Source organism: Silene latifolia, chromosome 5, assembly GCF_048544455.1.
Source record: "Silene latifolia isolate original U9 population chromosome 5, ASM4854445v1, whole genome shotgun sequence".
In the NCBI taxonomy this organism is placed as follows: Eukaryota; Viridiplantae; Streptophyta; class Magnoliopsida; order Caryophyllales; family Caryophyllaceae; genus Silene; species Silene latifolia.
The window spans coordinates 74,874,955-74,897,374 of record NC_133530.1 but is presented as its reverse complement, the minus strand read 5'-3'; the positions used below and the strand labels follow the sequence as shown (position 1 = coordinate 74,897,374).

Genomic DNA, 22,420 nt, shown 5'->3' with positions numbered 1-22,420 from the left:
CATCACCTCATGTGAGTTAAGCTTACTCACATCCCTCCGGTCATAGAGTAAACAAGTCAAGGCACGAAGAAAGATCTGCACATCATTGATCAACATGTTTCTAGAGGTGGGGGCATTATTACCGGTAAAGCAAGGCATGAAACTACTGGCTCCACACTCAGTTGGGATATCCCTAAGGGCTCCCTTCTCCGGTCGGGCAAGGCTAAGGTGGCTAGAAAACAAGTCCATGGTTAAGATAAAACTAGTGTTCATGATTCGAAATTGGACGGTCTTAGCCGCCGCATCATAAAGAAAAGAACTCATGAACTCTAAGGTCAAGAAGGTATAGGAATGTTTCCTAAGACGGTACAAACCGATCAAATCCAAGGTCTCAAATATGTGCCTCACATCCGTCTCCACCCCTAAGCTCTCTAAGATAGTGGTGTCGATACAACGGGTTGGTTTCATACGATGTTTCTGTAACTCAACAAAAGTATCCCTTTGCTTGAAATCAGCAAAGACGATGGTAGGGTACTCAGGCACAGATGGGACCGTGGGTCCCTAACTCCCTTCACCAACCTCAGGCTCAGTAGCCCTCCCCCTCTTACTCTGACGGGTACCAAGTGTAGGTCTCGGCATCTGTTTCAACACATGTCTTTAGGCACACAAACAACACTTACATACAAAATAAACTTTTCATGCATTCTCATGGAAGAAGAAACGACTATTTACATACTTTCACCAAGCAATCCAAAAGGTTTAAACATGCTACTTCCAAAATTCATGTCAGACGGTCTTTACAGCTTCTTAAAATATGAAAATTATAACATCAATTAACAAGCCCACTAACAAATTAAAGCATTAATCTTTCAAAATAGCTTCACAAATAGACAAGCATCATAAAGAATGGGGGCGAATTTCAGTTTGGGGCACTTTTAAGACGGAGTTTTAAGACAAAATTTTGGACAAAACCAATCAAAATCAACACTAAACATGATACCCATACATACAATACTCAATTTTCCCCTTTTCATATGCAAAAGACAAACAAAATTTCAATTTGAATCCCAAACCCTAGAAATTTCGGTTCCCACATACCCTCATATTAATTCGATTTTTTTTCTACTTCTTGCATTAATAATCAACAATCTAAAGCAATTATACCATGTTACAACCATTATAAGCAAGTTTACATGTGTATAAATCAAATTTTCAGAAAAATCCAACACTTTATATTGTTCTAATTGATTAAAAACAAAGAAAAGGATGAACATTCTTACCTTGATTGATTAGCAAATGGAAAAGACGAAATAAACAAGAAGGAAACCAAAGAAATAAGCACAAATCCACCAAGTTTGAGAGCAAAGAGAGATATTGAAGAAATTAGGGTTTAGTGATATGGAGAAAATAAGAAGAAAAGAGATAGGGAGATGTATAAGAATCCCGTCTATTACTGGGTACTGTACACTTACTCGATCGAGTGGCCTCTACTCGATCGAGTTAGAGCTACTCGATCGAGTTGGAGCTGGCAGTTCCAACTTTTTTAATCTTATAGCTCCTCAACTAGATCGAATGAGGTCTACTCGGTCGAGTAGGCACTCGTACTCGGTCAAGTAAGGTTGGATACACGATTAAAAGTTACGAGTTTAGTTATCGATTCTTGCAAAACAACAACTCGTGTCGATTCTAAAGTGTATTTGGAGATCGTCACAGATTATTTCATCCAATCACGACATATTATTCTACTCAATCGTAACACAACTATTTCACTTAAACACTATACATATCATTCCCTCTTATGACAATCATTATGCAAGGTAACTTGCTATCGTACCAACTTATACATATATATAATCAACACATTACTTCACAATTGTTTACGTATTTGCAATTTCAACTATCCAACTTAAGTATGCGCTACTCTAAGCATCCATCTAACAATAAACCATCCCATATTACTCAAATTCGCCGGAAACTTCAAACATGTCACGATAGTTTTTCAACCAAATATCCAACATAATTTATGCCATATCACAAAGTACTCAACAACATTCATCCATGACAATTCCAATTACCACTTGACCAACACTAACAATTAGTACAAGATTTACAACTCATTATTATCATCACATACAAAGCTTACAATTTCCTTCATAAACTAGTACGCATACAAAGACTTACAGCTCATTATTATCATCACATATCCAATAATATCATGCAACTATCAGTACTTTCATCATCTCCACTACATCCACACACACTTCCATTCAACCACAAACCTCCACAGTTCATCATTACGGATTACACACACACTAAACATTACCAGAGATTACATCATAATTATTTCTAACTTATCTATCAGACACACTAAACACATAATTCCCGACTCGATATTCCCATACCCGGTGACTGGCTTAAGCATAATAGGGGCCGTGATTTCGAAATGAGGGCGCTCACTCACCCAAAATCAAGCATCAGCTGGGGCTCCCAACATACATACACCAGGTTCATTTTATTAGACTCACTACGTTCATTGGGCTCATTAGTTACAGGTTCCAAAATCGTCGCTCTGATACCACTTTGTAACACCCCCATCTACCAAGGAGCCTTAACAAGGCCTTCTCTAGTAGATAAAGGCGTTACCATCTCGGTTGCCCGAGGTCAGTAATAATCAAATGTCGATAAAAGAACAATTATATTGATTACAAGTGACTTAACCAAGCAACTGATACAAAAGATACAACTCAAGACTACTATCAGCTATGTGAAACTATCTTTGCCATGACTCGTGATAGACTCGTCCCTCCAAGCACCCATCTAAGATCCTTACATCAACCTGCTAAGACTGACTGCTCATCATAGTAGATCACGGCAGACATAACACAGAAAGATAACACAACAAAACCACACACGATCAGTAACTGAGGTAACAGGTACAAAAGCAGACACAACACAAATACAGCAATACATACACACCACCTCCTCCAATCAACCACACATCACTGACTGCCCGAAGGACTAGTCCTGCCAGTGGGGGACCGCAGCCGTTCTCACCTAAGCCCCGCTCATCAATCCGAGCGATAACCCATGTTCCTTAATGTGCACATCCCTTCTGTGGCGGGTTCCAAAGAAGGCGAATCAAGGGCGTGAAGCCACTCCCGCAAGTGACGCAACTCAGCCGAGGACGCACCTCAAGAACCACGGACAATCAATCACAACCAGCTGTACAATCAATCATCACCAACTATCAAATCCAACACGATACTGATCAATCAACCACAACCAACCAATAACAAAGACGGTAAACCAACTATACCACAACAACAGACTTTCTAGACAATCAACAGTACTGAGTAGGCGAACCTACCTTTATCAAACCGCAGCGATTCCACGTCCGATCACAAGATAGCAATCAACCAGCAAAACCACCTATAACAACCATCATAACCATCTATTACTACTACCATAACCATAACTGAAATCAACGATGACGATGATGATGATGACAACATACCTATACAAAGTAATCCGACATCAAGACCGCTACCCGACTCAAGCATCCCATCCCTATGGTGTAACCATCCTCAAAGGCCTCAAGAAGAGGAACTATGGTGGAGGAGATGTGGAATGACGACATTTAGGTTTAGGAAGAAAGGAGAAATGATTTGGGTTTCACGATTATACGATTTATAACTCCCCGCTGAAATCCCGTTACTCGATCGAGTAACACACTTACTCGATCGAGTGACATCTACTCGATCGAGTTCCCAAGCTACTCGATTGAGTAACACGTACTCAAAGACTCATCTCATTAAAAGTCATCACTCTTAAGGTTTTTCGAAGGTCTAGGTAGATGTCTAAGGTCAGTCAACGTCGGTCAACGGGTCCCTAACAGAACGGGTATTACAAGGTGAGCCTGACCTTTTCTCCACAGAATGTTTGAACAGTATTAAATGTCCTGCCCTCCCTAACTATGAATTGAGATTGAGAAGAAATGATCTGGTTATGTTGCTTAGAAATATTGATCAATCACGTGGCTTATGCAATGGCACCAGATTAATAGTGACAGAGTTAGGAACTCGCGTAATTAGATGTATTTTAACTGGTAGTCATAAAGGTGATCATGTGCATATTGCCCGCATTACACTTACGCCTTCGATTTCAGTAAATTTCCAGTTCGTTTCAATAGAAGGCAATTTCCCATTGCTCTTTGTTTTGCAATGACGATAAACAAAAGTCAAGGTCAGTCCTTATCTCAAATAAGCATTTATCTGCCAAGACCGGTCTTCAGCCATGGACAGCTTTATGTCGCGATATCCGGGGTTACAAGCAAACAAGGCCTGAAACTTTTGATTTGCGACCAGGGGCGGAACCAGAAATAAAATATGTCTAGGGCTAGATTTATAGACTATTAAAATTTATTGGTAAAAAAAATTTCAAACTGTTGGCAGATCCATGTATAGGTTTTCGGGTTCTTGAACACTCAAAAAGTGAAAGTTTTTTGTGTATTCCGGCCAATTTCTAGGCTAAATAAAATTAAATTTATACTTTTTACGCAAAAATCGCCTTAATATTTTGATTGGAATCCCAAAGACAAAATTTTACGGATCCATTACTAACCGTGACATAATTTTCTATCGAGACAAATTGTAATTATTTTAATTAATCTTGCATGAGCAATATGGTGAAAATCTAGCATATTAAGATAAACCAATATTAAAGATTAACAAAAAGAAGGTATGAAAAGAAAATATTCTATTTTAGTCGTATACAATTTTTTTTATCAATCAAATATTTTATAATGGTAACAATATAAACCCTCAATAATTACTTGATATATTTTTGTAATACAAAAAAATAATTTTGGAGTTTGTGAGGAATCGATATTAAAATTAAAGGGAGAAAGAAAGTGCATCTGTGCGGGTCAAACCCGGGCACTTCTGGTTAGATGTACAGATCACTTACCAACTGAGCTACTCAATAATAATGAAAACCTAGTACACTTAATTATATTTTAAATTCATCTAGGGCTATAGCCCTAGTAGAAACGGGCTAAATCCGCCCCTGTTTGCGACAATAACAAGCGTACATCGAATACAACAACCAACGTAGTTTACAATGAAATTTTTGAATATTTGTAAAGTTTCATATTACTTTTACATTTGTAACATATTTTTTGTTGTTGTATGGTAGTACTTAGTAACTTCAATTATATCATTCATTTATATACTCCAATATTCAATGATAGCGACTGCAATTACGACCCGTGCATTTTTTGCACGAGTTTAAAACTAATAGTAGATTAAAAAGATAAGAAATAAGAGAAGTATCACCCTAAGATCACCTACAACAACAAAAAGATCTCAATCTAAAGTTGATATTTTCACAATAATCCCCCCTATAATAACAAAAAGTTTTTATCATAACATGACTTTTTGTGAAACTCATCATATTTGGATGAGTTTCACAAAAACTTATTTTATGATAAAAACTTTTTTATTGTTGTGGGGGATGAATATGAAAATATCAACTTTAGAAAGGGTGATTTTTGTTGTTGTAGGGGCTCACAATGAGAGAATGGTTGCCTTTTATTGTCTTATTGGTCAAAGTGACATGAAGTTTGTTGATTGTTGTTTTTTTTTTGAAAAGAAAACCCGAAGGTTTTACTGCATTAACGACAAATCAGAAACCACAGCATCGTTCGCAATCAAAGGCAACGCCTCTGACCACAAGAATCTACCAACTACTCTAGGAAACGGATGAGCTAACGCATGAGCCACACCATTGTTTATGCGACTAGTATGCGACCAAATAATAGAACTAAAAGAATTACACAAAGAAAGAATGTCTTCCAAAACTAAAGCAAAGATACTCCTGCCCGTAAGGGACTTCCGCAGCGCTTCAACCACTTGTAGACAATCGCTCTCGACAATGATCTTCTCATGGCCCCTCCGTCGTGCTTCGTTGACCCCGTCCAAGACCGCCACTGCCTCCGCAATATGACTCTCCCACAGTTGCTCAAGCACAATTGACGCACCCCACATCACATGTCCCTTCCCGTCCCTGCACATCACACCAAGACCCACGCCCGCCCTTTCTTTCACACCCGCGTCAACATTAATCTTCACGTAGCCCACCGGAGGAGCAGCACAACCCTTGCGAGCAACCACCCTATCGCCCACCTCGCCCTTATCCCTCCTCTTATGTCTCACATATCCCCCTCCTTCAATCTCCTCCATAACATCTCTTACCCGCTTCACAATAACACAGCTTGGGTCCACCTCTCGCGTCTCAAAAATAACCTTGTTGCGTTGTTCCCATAAAGCCCAACAACCCACCATGAACCACCCACATTCCCGCCCCCCAAACTCCTTTCATCGCGTCTCAACCCAATCCCTCACACTCCCTCCAACAGCTCCCTCTTCAACCCCTGCCAAATCAAGACCCTCCCAAACCCGTTGAGCAATCCCACAATCCCGAAACAGGTGAAGACTCGACTCAAAAGAAGAATTACAAAAGGAACACAAAGATGACTCACCTCGAACTCGAGTAGCTATGTTTTCTCTTGTCGCTAGGGCTTCGCTGCACAGCTGCCAAAAGAAGAGTTTCACTCTAGGCCAAACCGGGATTTTCCAGAGCCTGCTCCATAACCATTTCTCCCTCTCCCAATTAGAGGCACCCCCCCTTCCAGGAACTCGCACCCACCCGCCATGAGTCGGTAAGCCGACCGGATTGTAAACATCCCATCCTTCTTCGCACTCCAAAACCAATCATCGTAGACCGCATTCTCGCTTAGCCTTATATTCTTGATCCTTTCCCCTTCAAAACCCAGGAAAATGCTATCGATGAGCTGCCCGTTCCAAGCCCTGCCCCCGTTACTCATCAAATTAGCCACTAACAAGTCTTCCTGCCCCGGGATTTGTGGCGTAATAACCCGCCCTAACTGGTTCGTCGTGGCCCAAGCATCACCCCACACACGAGTTGAGAGCCCATCCCCTATTCGCCGTCTAAGACCAAGGTCGAGCACTCCCCTAGCCTCATGGATACCCCTCCAAGTGTAGTTAGGATGGTTACCCAAATTTGACGACAAAAAAAAATCACCATTCGGGTAATATCGGGCCTTCATAACTCTAGCCCATAAACTCTCCGTCTCCGTTATGAGCCTCCAAGCTTGTTTACTTAGCAACGCAAGGTTAAACAGCTTGAAATCGCGAAAACCCATCCCGCCCATTCCTTTCGGCTGGCACAGCTTCCTCCACGACACCCAATTGATACCCCACTTCCCCTCCTCGTGCCCCCACCAGAACCGTGACATCATAAAACGAAGTTCCTCACAGAAGTTAACGGGAATTTTAAAAATACTCATAACATAGGTAGAGAGTGAATTGGTAACTGCCTTTAAAAGAACCTCCTTACCAGCCCTATACAAGATTTTTCCACGCCAACCTTCCAACCTTTTGCTTAGCTTATCACGTGGTATATTAGTGAGCACTTTCTTAGACCGCCCCACCACCGTAGGCAACCCCAAATACCCCTCCAAGTTTGCTGATTGTTGTATCAAGTTTTTGGAAAAAATATCATTTTATGATAAAATTATGTGGATAGGTTGAGGATCCACAAAAAAACAACAAAAACTCTTTGTTATTGTGGATGCTCTAATGAGCAAGATGTGTAGCGCGAAAATCTGCACCTAAACCAAAATTATGGAAAGCCTTTTGAAATTCCTTGAATCCGGTAATTAGAAAAATCAAGTAAAAAATGCGACACTTATTTTTTCTTCTTGAATCATTATTCCAATAATAACCTCCATGATCGTCTATTCATCATCTTCATTGTTTGTTCATCTTCGTCTTCCCCATAGCCAATACCAAATTTCTCTCTCTTCAAATCTTCATCACAAATCAATTTAATTGGAGAAGAGAAGAACAATGAATGATTTCGAATCATTATCAAGCTATTATGGTTTCAAACCTTCCGACAAATCCGCACCTATGGCACCTCCTAAATCATCCAATTCCACTTCTTTCAAAACCACGTCGTTTCCTTCCTCTGCGTCTTCCGCTTTCGTCGACGATCCCCCGAATCGACATTCCGATTTCTCCGATTTAGGTAATTTCGATGATATTTTCCCCAATTCCAAGTCTAAAAGTATGAATTCGAATAGTAATGTGTCAGATTCGGTTGATTTTGATTCCATTTTCGGCGGTGGTGGTGGTGGTGGTGCAGATTCGCCTCCTCCTCCGCCGCCAAAATTCTCGTCGTTACCGGTTTTTGATAAGCCGGTTTATGACGACGATGTTTCGAGCTCCCCGATTGATCATTACGATGATATTTTTGCATCGAATAAGGGTAGTAGTAGTGGTGGTGGTGGTGGTGGTGGTGGTGGTGGAATTGGTGGTGATGTGTTTGATGATCTGTTGGGAGGGTTGGGGAAGAAGGAGAATTTATCGGCGAAATCCACTGTTAAAGGAGATGTTAAGGTGGTTTCGGGTTTTGATGATTTGTTGCCTGGCTTTGGTGGCTCTTCTGCTCCAATTAACAGGTATGATCCTCATCTTATGTTTTTTTTAGGGTTAATTAGACTTATTGTGAATGTGAAGTACGGTCATTTGATGCAATTCTCGATACAATTTGGATGTGCATAATAAATGATCAAACTTTTAGGTTGCTGATAGATACAATTTGCTGAAAATGTTTGTGGAAATAGTTTTACTTTACCCTTATTATTACATTAGCTCATGTAGGTTATGCTGTCACACTTTCGGTGGGGTTAAGTCGAAGGCTCAGTGAGACACTAGCAACAACATCTCTGGACGCCTTAGGTGCGTCTGGTGGATAATGCACATCGAGCGATGTACACTATTGTGCAAAATCTATTTCCTTCCATCTGATTTTTTTTTTACCTTTCTCTTTGCCTCTTTATCATCTTACATGCTAGCCCTCTTTAAAATCTACCAAAGGCTATTATAGGTCAATATTTTATTTTGAAAATAATTCTGTTTGAAAAAATAGCATGATTCTTGTCCATGAGACACATACCTTTGCTTCGCACCTTGGGCCTCCTCACCATGGGCCCTAGTCCCTCGGTGCGCTGTGCGTTTGTTCAAGCTTCTTGGGGACTACTTAGGCCTTGGGAATAAAAAAATCATGCTGACATGCAGAATCATAGTGTCTTTTCAGTTATTTTGGCCATTTATCTTGTATCTTGTTTTTAACTACTTAGGCCTTGGGAATAAAAAAATCATGCTGACATGCAGAATCATAGTGTCTTTTCAGTTATTTTGGCCATTTATCTTGTATCTTGTTTTTAACGGTTGAATGCTGCAGATACACCTTTCATTACTGCTTGCATTTATTTATTGTGGTCGACTTTTGTGTAGAAGGAAAGAGGGTGGGTCGTGGGAGGGCTGAGAGTTGATGGTGGCGGGGGGTTAGGATATTTAGTGGTAGTGGGTGGGGCTGATGGTCGGCTGACATCTGGAGTGAGCATGGTGGTAGACTGGTAGTTGGGCCGTCGATGGAATGGCTGGGAATCTGGGATGGTGGTGGTGGTGGGCTTGGATAGATGTTGGTAGTGTCTAGGATGGTAGTGGACTAGTGGGTGAGGGCGTGAGTTTATAGGTGGTGGAAAAGGGTGAGGGGAGAGTTTTTTTGGGGTGAAAATTTAAGATTTTCATTGATAATCAGGCCAAAAAGACATCCCCAATTATACAACGAGTAAAGTCCACAACAAGGAGTCAAGGACCCAAACTATCATCAAATATGGCTTTATTAAGGACCTAAACTATTGTTAGGTGGCGTTAAGGACTTCACTACATATATTTGACCAAAACACCCTCATGTTTATTACTCCCTCTCATATTTTCTTCCCAATTTCTTTTCAAGTGTTGAAGTTAACAACTTTAATCATGAATAAACAAAACTAAAATTATAAAAACTAAACTAAAATTATTAATAAATAAAAAAAACTAAATAATTACATCCTTACATTTATCATGAAAATACAATTCTAAGTAGTTTTTCAATAAAAACAAGTTAGATGTACAAGTCAAATTTTACGGACAAAGTCCCATCTTGGAGACCCTGTGAAAGAAATTGCGAAGAAATAATAAATGGAAGGCAATATAAAAGATAAATATTTTCTTAATTATAATCGGAACATCTCAATATTAATCGATACTCATATTTCATAATGGTTAACGTAACCAACGAATACTAAATTTTAGTTACAATGCCCGCCAATAAATATTAATAATGAGCTCTATTTTGACGAAAACAAATTAAAATAAGATTTTTATAAAAATGTGAAATTTTAAAGAAAAAAATTAATGAAAGTACACAAGCAACAACTCGCAAAAGCTTTTTCTACATTTCCAAAAAAAAATTAGAAAAACTTATAGATGAAGATAACATTATTTGGTACAATGATGTATAGTAACTCGCGAAAGATATTAGAACTCTGACTTGATTTTTTTTTTTTTTTTTTTTTTTTACGTCTTTCTCATGTTTAAGAAAATATCTATGATGTATAAATAAAGATAAGGGCATTTTGATCCAAAGCATGTGATGAGGTCCTTAAAGCTACACAATAATAGTTAAGGTCCTTAAAGCAACATAAAAGAATAGTTTGGATCCTTATAATGTGGTTTACTCATTATACAACCTATCCGAGTAGGGCTCCCCTAAAAATCAAAAGGAGAAAACACCTTCAACCAACCAAATAGGAAACTACATAAGCCCGATACTTGAACACCAATTCTTATCTTCAGTCTTCATTTGGCCATCAAAAACACCCATAATTCGCCTTCCACAATCCTCCCTGACCCCTGAATCAAACAAGAAGGATGAATCAGGTAATTTTCCAAAGGGTATGCCAAATAGCATACATCACACCCACAATTATAGAACTGACGGTCAACCTAACAAAGGCAGAGTACTTTCTCATACTAAGTAGTAAGTACAGAAGCACAAGTCACTGGCCCATGCATAGTAAAGCTGATCCATTCCTGCAATAGGCAATCCTGGAACAAGTGATAATGATTTTCATCCCCAATCCCACACAAGAAGCAAGTAGATTGATCAGTAACTCCCATTCTTCTCAGTCTATCCAAATTAAGCAGTCTTTTCTGTTTAATCAAACCACATAATAAACACATGCTTTGGAGTATTGTATCTATTCCACACCGACACACTTCAGTGTACCAAGTCACTTTAGGATCAGCATTTTGATTAAGCGACTTATATCCTGCTGCATTTGAGTAATTGTCATTACTTCCAAGCCACTTCCCTGAATATAGGCAGCCTTGAACCTTCTTCACAAATCTTCCTCCAAGACTAAGAGCTATAGCTTGTAGGTATATAATTCATCCAAGGAACCCCTTTCAAGTAGTCAAGTAGATATTATCAATCCATTTAATGCACAAGTAGCCCTTTTTACTATTAATCCACCGCACATGTTTCCCAATAGCTGCCGCATTCCAACGTCTTCTATCCACAATCCCCAAAACCCCATGTCTCTTGTCTTTGCATAAAACAGACCAAGAAAATAATGGAGCTTTAGAGTAGCTGTCAGCCCCTTCCCATAAAAAATCCCTACACAGAGCTTGGATCCTATCCATAATACCCACAGACCACAGGAAGAAGAATGAAAATCTGAGACCAGGAATTATGAATAGTGTACTTTACAAGCACCAGTCTAACAGAGTGAGAAATTTTCCTGGTGTTCCATCCTCTTAGTCTAGAAATCATACTATCCACCAGTATATTACAATCTATCTTAGAGAGCCTTTTATGTGATACCTTCACCCAGATACTTGAATGGTATAGTTCCTTTTTTAAAACCAGTGTTTTGTGAGCAGTGGCAGACTCAATACGAAATCATATCAGACTTCTCAGAACTAATATTTAAACCTGAAGCTCCAGAAAATTTCTTAAAGACTTCCATGAAGGTAAAGATGGAGGAGATGTCACCCTTACAAAATAAAAGCAAGTCAACAGCAAACATCAAATGAGTAAGCTTGAGACTCTTGCAAAGAGGATGATAATGAAGGCATTCATCTCACAAACCTCTTCAAGCAACCTACTAAGATATTCCATACAAATGGTAAATAAAAGAGGTGATATAGGATTCCCTTGTCTCAAGCCCCTCTTACCTTTAAAAAATCCATGGATTTGTCCATTTAAAGCAATTGAGTAGAGGTAGTAGTAATACCCTGCATGACAAGGCCACTGAATTTAGGAGGACAATTCAATGCTTTTAACATTTGTTTCACAAAGACCCACTTAATAGAGTCATAAGCCTTCCTCAAATCCACTTTCATTATACATGATACATCTAGGAGAGACACTTTTCCTAGGGTAGAGTCCCGCTAAATCTTGACTAATCAGAATGTTACCCAGAATACTTGTCCCCTTGATAAAGGCGCACTGGGCAGGACTAATAATTTTAGGGGAGAGACATTAATGAAATTAATTAGGGGATTAGATATTTAAGGGGTCTAGTTAATAATGGCATTTCTGCAAATTTACTGTAGTTATTAAGATAACTTTGTTATTTTGTAACTTAAAGCTTACTATATATGGTAATAAAAGAATTGGGAAGAACAAATAAATTGGGATCAAAAGGGAAAATGGGAAGCATAAATGCAATGGGAGGGAGTAGTTATTTTTTATTTTCCTTCTAAAAAATAAGTTTGTGTAATGGTTATGGCTCTTGAACTCTTTGAGAACTGGTTCAAATAACATGAGAACTTTGTTTGCATATTGTTCTGTACTTCCATCTCAAAAAGAATGGCATGTTTTGAATCTTGTTGTCAATTAATTCAACTTCGACGGTTGTTTATTTTAGCCAAAATAGCCAATTACAAATTATTCTGGGTTGACTTTGACGCTTGTGTAATTGATTGCCAGCACTTCACTGGAACAGTTTTTATTTTTGATATATACCTAGTCTGCCTGTAAGTGTTACATTTATATTATTTGTGGTTCTGCTCTGCTTTTACAGTTCTGCAGATGCAGCTAAGAACGCTAGAAAAGTAGTGGAGGACCCTTTTGACGTCTTAGGATCAACTTTGCATCGTAATGCGTCTTCTTCTTCTGGAGTTTCAAATGATCCTTTTGAGGAAGTTGTTAATTCGCACAGGAAAAAATTTGAAAATCCGTCCAGCGGAGGAGTATATGAGGATATAGATCCCCTTAATGGGTTTGCCAATCCTGTACCGTCTGAATCAGCAGAAGCATATGGCAGGGAAAAAGATGAAAGCCCTCTACGGACAGGATCAAGGGTCTCTGGAAGGCAAACTAGTCCGGAGAGAGGCTCTGAGAGGAAGATTCCTGTGAAGGAATTTGGTGGATCTCCACACAGTGTTTTTGAAATGCCTTCATTTTCAGCTGATTCCAGCAGGTCAATTCCAAATGCTTCGTCTCCTGTATTTGAAAATAGGGAATCGTATTCACATGATCATGTCTCTCCCACACCTGAGGAGAACATTGGGCTATCTGATGAGGTTTGGCTTACTGTCTCAGAAATTCCCCTCTTTACGCAACCTACAGCTGCCCCTCCTCCTTCAAAACCCCCACCTGCCAGACCTACACAATTTTCTGGAGCCGAGTATGGCTCATTTCCTGATTCAAATGCACAGAGGGAGGTTGATGAATATTCGTCTTTCCCTAGTTCTAATCCGTTCTTCCAAAGTCCAAAATCGGCTCCTGCTGGAGGAATGAGCTCTTTTGCGTCTCCTTTAGATGAACTGGAGGAATTTGCAAGTGGAAGACATCAAAGCAATGTCGATGAAAATTCCCATGTTCACTCGAGTGATGATTTTGACTCAAATTCGGTTGCTGCTGCATCCGCTGCAGCCATGAAGGAAGCCATGGATAGGGCTGAAGCTAAATTTAAATATGCAAAGGAGATAAGAGATAGGGAAAATGCCAAGTCATCTAAAAGCAGGGAATCAATGCAAGTTGAAAAAGAGGAAAATACTGCTCAGGATGCTCAAGATAGAGAATTCAGAGAAGGTCAAGAACGACTTATGCGTGTGCGACAACAACGGGAAAGGGGAGAAGAAGAAAGAAGACAACGGGAGGAAGACGATCAAAGACGTATTCAGAAAGAGCAGGAGGAGAAAGAGAGGGAGAAGAGAAGAGTAGAGAGGGAGAGGGAACTTGCAAGACAAGCTGTTGAAAGGGCTACCAAGGAAGCACGCGAAAGGGCAGCAATTGAAGCTCGTACCAGGGCTGAAAGGGCTGCTGTTCAGAGAGCACAAGCTGAAGCTCGAGAACGTGCCGAAAGGGCTGCAGTTCAGAGGGCACAGTCGGAGGCTCGAGAAAGAGCTGCTGCTGATGCGAAGGAAAGAGCTGAAAAAGCTGCTGCAGAAGCAAGGGAAAAGGCAAGATCTGAGGCGAGAGAGAAAGAAGCACATGAGAGAGCCGCTGCTGCTGCACGGGCAAGTCAGCAGAAGAACGGGCCTGACCTTGATTCCTTCTTTGGCATGAGTTCCCGTGCAAGCAGTGCGCCAAAGCCTAGGGCAACCTCATCGGTGTGTGTTGATTGTGCTAGTTCAGGCTGTACTTTGTCAAATTAACATATTTAATTTTCTAAGTTAATTGTTGATTTTAGGACCCATTTGAAACCCAATTCCAGAACAAGCCAGCCCCTGAAGCAACCAGAACTTCCGTTAATTCCACATCTAACATGAGGAAAGCGTCCTCATCAACTAGTATTGCTGATGACCTAAGTTCAATTTTTGGAGGTAGTGGTATTATTTTTTGTAGATTTCTGCATCTTTCATGATTTAGTTTGTCTCCCCCTTGATATTATTGTGTGCTTGTCTTTCCTGCAAAAGCTCCTTCAACATCTGGGGATTTCCAAGAAGTCAATGGGGAAACTGATGATCGACGGAGAGCCCGACTGGAACGCCATCAGCGAACACAAGAGCGTGCTGTATGTACCCAATTTCTTGATCACACCAATTCTCATCAGTTGTCACATGTATAATGCATAGACATCATAGAAGGCAATAGTATATATGACATCGGTCAACTCATTTCAATATTAAGCGGTTCATATTGAAGACATTTACCAGTTCGCTAGACAGCATAGTAATATAAGTAATTTGTTTTTATGCCTGCTTTAAATGATAGTAGATCAAGTATATAGTACTATTCTGGCCTATCAAGTAGAAAAACTTTTCCTCATCTCAGTGCAGCTATGTTTACTACGCTGTTATACATAGAAATAGACCTATCGTTAAGTAGGAAAACTGATCAATGACAATTCTCCTGTGGACTGGGCAATGAGATTGTTAACATATGAAATACGCAGAGTGTTTAGTTTTTGGTAGTCAACATCCCCCATAAAGTGTGGTTTAAAAAAAAAAAAAAAAAAAACCTAGGTACTGGTTCTTTAGAGTTGGGCATCTTTGAGATACTACTCATTCAATGTTTTCAACCCCCATATAAATAAGTTTTGTCAGGGTAGATTGGTAATAATCTTTCTTGTGTTTATTTTAATATCATGTCTTACTTTTTCAATTGTTTTTCTTGGTCAGGCAAAGGCATTGGCAGATAAGAATGCCAGGGATCTTGAAGCTCAAAGAGAGCAAACTGAGAGACATGTAAGCTTTGGTCCTATGCTACTGTGTTTAGGTGTTCCATATTCATATTTTGGCCACACCTTGCGATCCCCAGTTTTTTGATGTAATTATTCAAAAGGAATTAAATTATTTGAGGAAAAAAGAAAAGGAGGATCCCTTTTCTCTCCCGATCTAATTCTCGAGCTTGCAAAAGTGAGATCGTGTGGGCCTAAGGGACTGCCAACCTTGAATCAAGAGGGGACTATAGAGACTCAACCCACTCAAGCTGTTGGCAAAGATTATGAATTGTGAATGATTTTGTTTGCAACTTTTTTATAGAAAAAATTGTGCTTCTTTCTAGCAAAACTATTGACTTTTGCAGTTTTGGTGATATAAAGCCATATGAAAACCTTAAGATTTGAACTTAGGAGTATGTTTATTTTATTTCTTACAAAAACTGAACTTATTTATTCCTTTCCAATTTTTACTTCATTTCAAGTTTTCCTCTAATGAGAGAGCATGAGAATAGATTTAGTGTTCAGTTCACTTGGCTTTCTTTGTCAATGAGGTCACCAAACTTTCTATTTCCGACTGGAAATTTAAGCATTGGAATGCAGGTCTGATGACTGCAAACAATTTTGAGTTAAAAAATATTGCTTTTATTAATTTGAATGCCCCCTATTCTTGGGAAGTTCCTCCATTTCTTCCAAGTGCGGCCACCAGTTTCTATATAATCTATCCAACTATCTGGCCTTGTTTTCTCTAGGCTAGCAGAGTTTATAGCAGTAAATCATCGGAACTTAAATTGGAGAGTTCAAGCTCAATGATAATGCGTGCATAAAGGTTTCTTTTCAGATACTCTTGTATGAATGTAATTCTTAGGAGATTACCAAGCAACAAAGGGGCAGACTGTGACTTTCATTTGTCTTTCTTCGTTTCGTTTCCAGCTTTGCTTTTCTACTTTATCACTAGTGTTCTATTTCAGATGATAATGACAATATGGCCTTTATGCTATCAAACATATTTTTCTGTTAATTCTATACTAGAAATTAATGTGAGTTTCCTTTACGTTGCTATTTGAATTATTTGTCATATTAACTTACATAAATGGTTTTCTGAACTCTATGCAGAGGATTGGTGAAACACTTGATGTGCAGATCAAACGCTGGGCAGCAGGAAAAGAGGGAAACCTGCGTGCTCTATTATCAACCTTACAATATGTGCGTATATATTCTGATTTTATTAGCTTTTGTTGAGTGAAAATGGAATTCAAATGGACCAAATATCATTACATTTGAATGATTGTTTTCCCGCCCTCACGTTTGTTGGGTGCTGGCTATATTCTTATGCTGATTTGTTGAAATTGTTATAGGAATTTAATTTCTCCTGATTCATTATAAGTTTTCTGTCTGCCTATTTTTAGTGTCCCTGACCGATTAACATCAAGATGAAACTGAGTCTTTCTTGAACTTTTGTTGGCTGTATTTTTAAATAACTTCTATAGATTTCTTTTTATAAAAACAATGTTGTTTAGTGGAGACTAAGAAGTTGCATTCCCGAAGCTTTTGTGGCTGTCAGGGGGCATCTCATCATCCCGCTAGAAGATCAAGCCCCTTAGCATCCGCCTCTAATGTTCCCTAAATAGCTATATTAAGTGGGTCTCTAGTTTCTGTCTACTTTATGTGTGGACTACCTCCTTCAAAGTAACAACTCACAGGCTCATTAACTATGCTATCATGAGAAGTTGGAAGAAATCATCAAATCTCTCTTTTTTTGGACATTGCTACCCTCAATGCCATTAGTTGCCTGAATTACATCATACCCATCATTTTGGAATCAGGGGCATAAGATAACTAAAGGTTTTCAATAGACCTTCATCAAAAGGTGTAGTCATCACTTTAGTTGCCCGAATTAGATCAATTAGTCCCGCTCGCCATTATCCTCTGAACCCTTGAGACCTCTATTTCTGGCTTTTCCCTTGAAGCTGAAGGCCTTACTGTATCAGTTTCCTCATCCTTCTGATTTCCGACCCTCTGATGGTAGGTGAGTGTTAGTGGGGTTATCAACCTGTAAATCATCGTCCGTATCGTCCTCGTTTATATCAGCCACAGCAGCATCTTTAACAGTGTTGGGTGGTTTGAATCAGTGATCTCCCCTTATCCGAGAAATAGAGAAAACCGTTGAAGAACAGTTCTCTGAACGGCATTTACTAGTTTTCTAATCATCTCCAAGATTTTTTTGCCTCTGGTTACACTGCTGTTTTAAAATCCTTTGTTGACTGAACGTGTCCACTCTTTTCTGCCGATCTCCTAGCCATATCCCTGTCTTCTGTCACTTTTGAGTCCCTTGCTGTTGGAGTGGTGTTTTGAACCCTAATCAGTGCAACATGGTTTGGTATTTGATTCAATTGGGGCGACGGGTTCGAGTTTATTTGGTATTCTATTCAGTTTAAGGAATGAGGTCATATTTTTTTCTTTTCTGGCTTGTTGCATGGTAAATTGTTCAGTAAACTAATAATGTAACCTGTTGAATGCCGAGAATGGGGAGATCCAAAACCAAGAGCAAGACAGTATTGTACACGAATTAAGCTGTACTGTACAGCTTTTTTCCTGATAAAGTTGGAGTAAAGATGAGCAACAGTAAAGCAAGTTGCCAAGTATGCAATATGAAATAGCATTCAATTTACCGGAGGCATAACCAGCAGCAAAAAAACAGCACTGTACAAGAACATCCGTTACATGGCTTAAACTGATCGAGTCTCTTAGACTCCATTCTCCCTTTTTTTGCTATATCATATTATTATCTGTGATTCCATTTGCTTCCGTTCCTCGGAATTAACTGTTTAATCTTATCATGAAGTGCTGCCATTTATTTATCGGAGTATTTTTTTTTTTTTTTTTACCTTTTATCATTGCTTCTTGTTTGTACTTGCAGTGAGTAATTACTAATGCTAGATAGTGTCTTTTTTTTTCTAATTCTAGGCAGTTAACTTGACTTTTTAAAGCTCATTAGTTTATATCTCTGGAGTATATGTAGGTTCTATGGCCTGAGTGTGGCTGGCAGCCTGTTTCATTAACCGATTTGATCGTTGGTGCACAAGTAAAGAAGGTTTATAGAAAGGCAACTTTGTGCATTCATCCTGATAAAGTGCAGCAGAAGGGTGCTACCCTGCAGCAGAAATATGTTGCTGAGAAGGTGTTTGATTTGCTGAAGGTATCAAATATGAAGTTCTAGTTTCATACTTTCATGTGAATGTTTTCCTTTCTTGTATCTAAACGCCTGCTAATTTACAATCTTCGTGATATCAGGCCACTGTTTTTACAATGAACATTCTTATATTGGAATGCATAGTCATTGTAACTGGGTCAATAAACTGCGATAGGAGTAATAGTGATTTGAGAAGAGAGAGTAGTCATTATATAGAGAATATAATTTAACTCCCAGTTGAGGGACTCAAAATCAAAACAACTTATTGCCTTTGTTTTCGCAGCGACATTACTCGGTGCTCAAAGGCTTAAACCTATTGGGCAAGGGTTTTGATGTACATGTCTTCTGCATATGTTGTCAGGATGACCATAGTGCATAATTTTAGTGAACCAGTTTACTTTATTCCATCATACTTTATCTTTTCACTGTGAAGTAGCAGTCATTCAATGCAACTTGCGATGCAATCTTCACACCTTGGGTCATTTGATAACAGCCTCTCTATGTCAACAACACAGAGGTAAGGCTGCATACATTCGACCCCCCCCCCCTCGCTATTTGCGGGAGCCTTGTGACATTGGGGTAATGTTGTTGTATATTGGTTTCAGTAGTTCTTGTAAATTTAACCCGAGATCTGGTTCATGCATAAACAGGAAGCTTGGAACAAGTTTAATTCAGAAGAGTTATTTTAAAGGGAGCGGGATTATAATCCGTCTGAATACAAGGACATGTAATCGAAGCTTGTTTCGCTCTGATTGTATGTGGACATTCAAGCTGCTGCTGTGATTGTCGACATTGCGTTGGTCGACTTAAGTTTCCATGTATGATTGTCGAAATCTTTTGACATGGTGTAACCTCGCACTCCGTAAAGTTTGTTGTAAAGCAATGATCACTCTGGTGGAGCCTGCTCTAGTGTTCCCGAAATTGTAGAATAGCAATTGATGGACCAATCAACTCACACGATGGTGATCATATTTGTTAGCAAATGCCAATGTTTTGAGATGGAGCATTTGTTATTTGTCAATTATTTTTTGCCATCTTGTAATTTGTTGGATCAAAGCCTGATATATTGAACAGGTATCAAAAATGTATTGATAAATTGGTAACTCCCAACATATACGTTTCAAAACTGATAAGACTCCAGAATTGTGATTTTTGAAAATATAATCAAGATTTTTCTCATGGACTTTGCAAGATTCATTGTACTAAAAAGATAAGATAATTACGTGCTGCTTTTGAATTTTGCTTCTGTCAATTATCTCGATAGAATCTTACTGTATTGTTACTCTAGTGAATTATTCTGACACCACCATTGGAATTTCTTCAAGTCACAACATTAACCACCGCTCCTTTATTGCTTACGAAGCAGTTCAGCATTTTTTATTATCTTTCCGTCTTCTTCTAAGAGTAAAAGACGTATGACTATGGAGAGGATTCGAACTTACGACCTTTGGTACTGCTAATGATCATCATCCTCGTAACTAGGCTGAAACTTTCTTGTTTCTTTTTTGTTTTAATGCTTTTACAAAAGCGACGTTAACGACGTGAAGGTGTCATATTATTAGGTCATATTTCTGTCATTCTTAATACAAAAGATGATTTAGAAAGCTGGTTGATATCCATTAAAAATGTCTTTTAAAGAGAAGAAAAGTTGTACGATAACCCTTGCTGAAAACGGGTAATATTTCGTCATAAGTTGAAGACGTAGTAAAATGTGACTCATTTAAGAAGAAAATGTAACCATTTTTAGATAAAAAAATATTATCAGAACAATTTAAAAGCTATAATAGTTTGTCATTAAAATGGTCATATTTTATCGTTAAAATGACCACATTCTAACCGTTTTGAGCTTGTGAACGAAAAGTGTTCGAATTGGTAAGTTGAAAAACGTAAAGCATCCACAGATAGTGATGGAGTAAAAGTGGGAAATAGCAGTCAGTCCATCAACAGTTGAATGAATGGTTGTTATAATTCTAAGTGAAAATGTCACTTCTTTTAAGGGGGAAATTAAAGAAAGCACATTTGATGGTGTACATGGACTGCAGCTGCAATCTGCATGGTATATTAGGTCATGGTACCTGTCTCATCTTCAGAGAATCAAGTTCATCTCTAAAGAAGCTTTCACTTTGTGCTTGGAGAATCATTTTAGGACATGCTTTGGTACTTGGAAATTGGAATGGTCTTTGATTCTAATGCCTTTTTCCCTATAATAACTACGTACAATATCTAGAGCGTTTTAAAGTAAATAGAGGCTCGGTGCAATATAAAAAAATGAGGCCCCAAATATGAATGAATAAGTGTCCTACACGTCGAGGTTTGTACTGAATTTTATTAGTAAAGCTTATAAATTCGGTGGCCAAAACCGAAGGCCCGATTCCGCCGCCCGTGGTCGCCTGGGGTATTAGACGCCACTGACAATATCTCGTTCAAAGAAAGGTTGGTTTTGGATTACTCATAATGAAAATTATATTCGGGTATACTTCACAATATAAAAAAGCACGGTCCTTCTATTGACTTACCAGTCTAGGGGTGTTCAATACCGACCCGGTTGAAATGACCAGTTAACCGGTTTTAGCGGTTCACACTTCACCAGAAAACCAAGCCGAAACTGAACTGGTTTTTCCGGTTCGATGAATCGATTAACCGAAACATTAGCTAATAAATTTAGACCTGACAAAATGAACCCGAACCCGAACCTGAAAACCGATCGAAATATCTGAATTGATAACCGACCGAACACTCGATATGGGTAACCTAAATAGTTGTGAGTTTGTGACGACCCGACTCGCTACGCAACCGCCGTAACACAATCTTAATACAATGGGTTGCTCCATCTGAGCCTCTTATTTGTCCTTATTTAAGCCCAAAAAGAGAAGGCCTCATGATCTTATCTTGTGGGACAACTCTCCACACATTTCTTAGGGTGTTACAATAGTACCCAAAACCAGACCCAGTCTGAATCGTACTGAAACTAAATTGAATTCATTCAATAATAATTGAATGATACCCGAACCTGAATATATCTGAGCTTATAAGAACCGAACTGATTGACTTGAATTATAAATATTTATTTTGTCATAAAAACACTTATATTTTAGATGTTTTTTCATTAATTCTTTATTTATTAATGTATTATGAGTTATTACATTCAAATTGAAAAAGATAAGGTACACCTAAGCTAATTTTTTTTTACCTAATCTTAAGAAAACTATGACCTGAAACTCAACTCAACTCAACTGGTATTGACCTGAATCGTAACCGACTCAAAATCGTAAAAACTGATTAAAGTTACTAATCGAAATAAACTCGATCGAAATCGAACTGCAAAATCACGAGATGTTTAGATGTCAAAATAAGCAAGTAAGCAACCGAAACTAAGGTCAACCATCAACCCGATTTAAATCAAACTGATTTAACGTAATCCAAAGCTGAGTGAATAACCTGTTTTCGAAAATAAAGTCATTGGAGTTAAATTCATGTCTCTTTATTTGAAACTTGTCACTCATCATGACAGGCTTATTTTTTTTTTTAAAAAAAAGGAAAAGATGTAGATACATTTTTTTGGAAGGACAACGTCAAATACTCTTGCGGTAACGTTCTAAAGTTGTGTAGCAAAGGTGGCTTTTGGAAAACTGAACTTTGTGAAATTAGTAGTATATGTCATT

General features: G+C 38.7%; 2 protein-coding genes across 2 annotated transcripts; one reads left to right on the top strand and one right to left on the bottom strand.

The window, feature by feature from the left end:
- Positions 1-5,642: 5,642 nt before the first annotated feature.
- Positions 5,643-6,320, bottom strand: LOC141655543 (uncharacterized). The gene has a single exon (XM_074462618.1). The coding sequence runs from the start codon at positions 6,318-6,320 to the stop codon at positions 5,643-5,645; it is 678 nt and encodes a 225-aa protein (XP_074318719.1).
- A 1,320-nt stretch (positions 6,321-7,640) lies between these two features.
- Positions 7,641-19,937, top strand: LOC141657566 (auxilin-related protein 1-like). The gene is made up of 8 exons (XM_074464841.1): positions 7,641-8,521; positions 12,983-14,516; positions 14,597-14,729; positions 14,823-14,920; positions 15,528-15,593; positions 16,682-16,771; positions 18,588-18,764; positions 19,409-19,937. The coding sequence occupies exons 1-8, from the start codon at positions 7,908-7,910 to the stop codon at positions 19,445-19,447; spliced, it is 2,751 nt and encodes a 916-aa protein (XP_074320942.1). The 5' UTR covers positions 7,641-7,907; the 3' UTR covers positions 19,448-19,937.
- The last annotated feature ends 2,483 nt before the right edge of the window (positions 19,938-22,420 follow it).

Coding starts and splice junctions, on each gene's coding strand:
- LOC141655543 (XM_074462618.1), bottom strand. CDS start 6,320: ATGGTGGGTTGTTGGGCTTTATGGGAACAACGCAACAAGGTTATTTTT.
- LOC141657566 (XM_074464841.1), top strand. CDS start 7,908: ATGAATGATTTCGAATCATTATCAAGCTATTATGGTTTCAAACCTTCC. Junction 8,522..12,982: donor TCTTCTGCTCCAATTAACAG/GTATGATCCTCA, acceptor CTGCTTTTACAG/TTCTGCAGATGCAGCTAAGA. Junction 15,594..16,681: donor GAGAGCAAACTGAGAGACAT/GTAAGCTTTGGT, acceptor AACTCTATGCAG/AGGATTGGTGAAACACTTGA.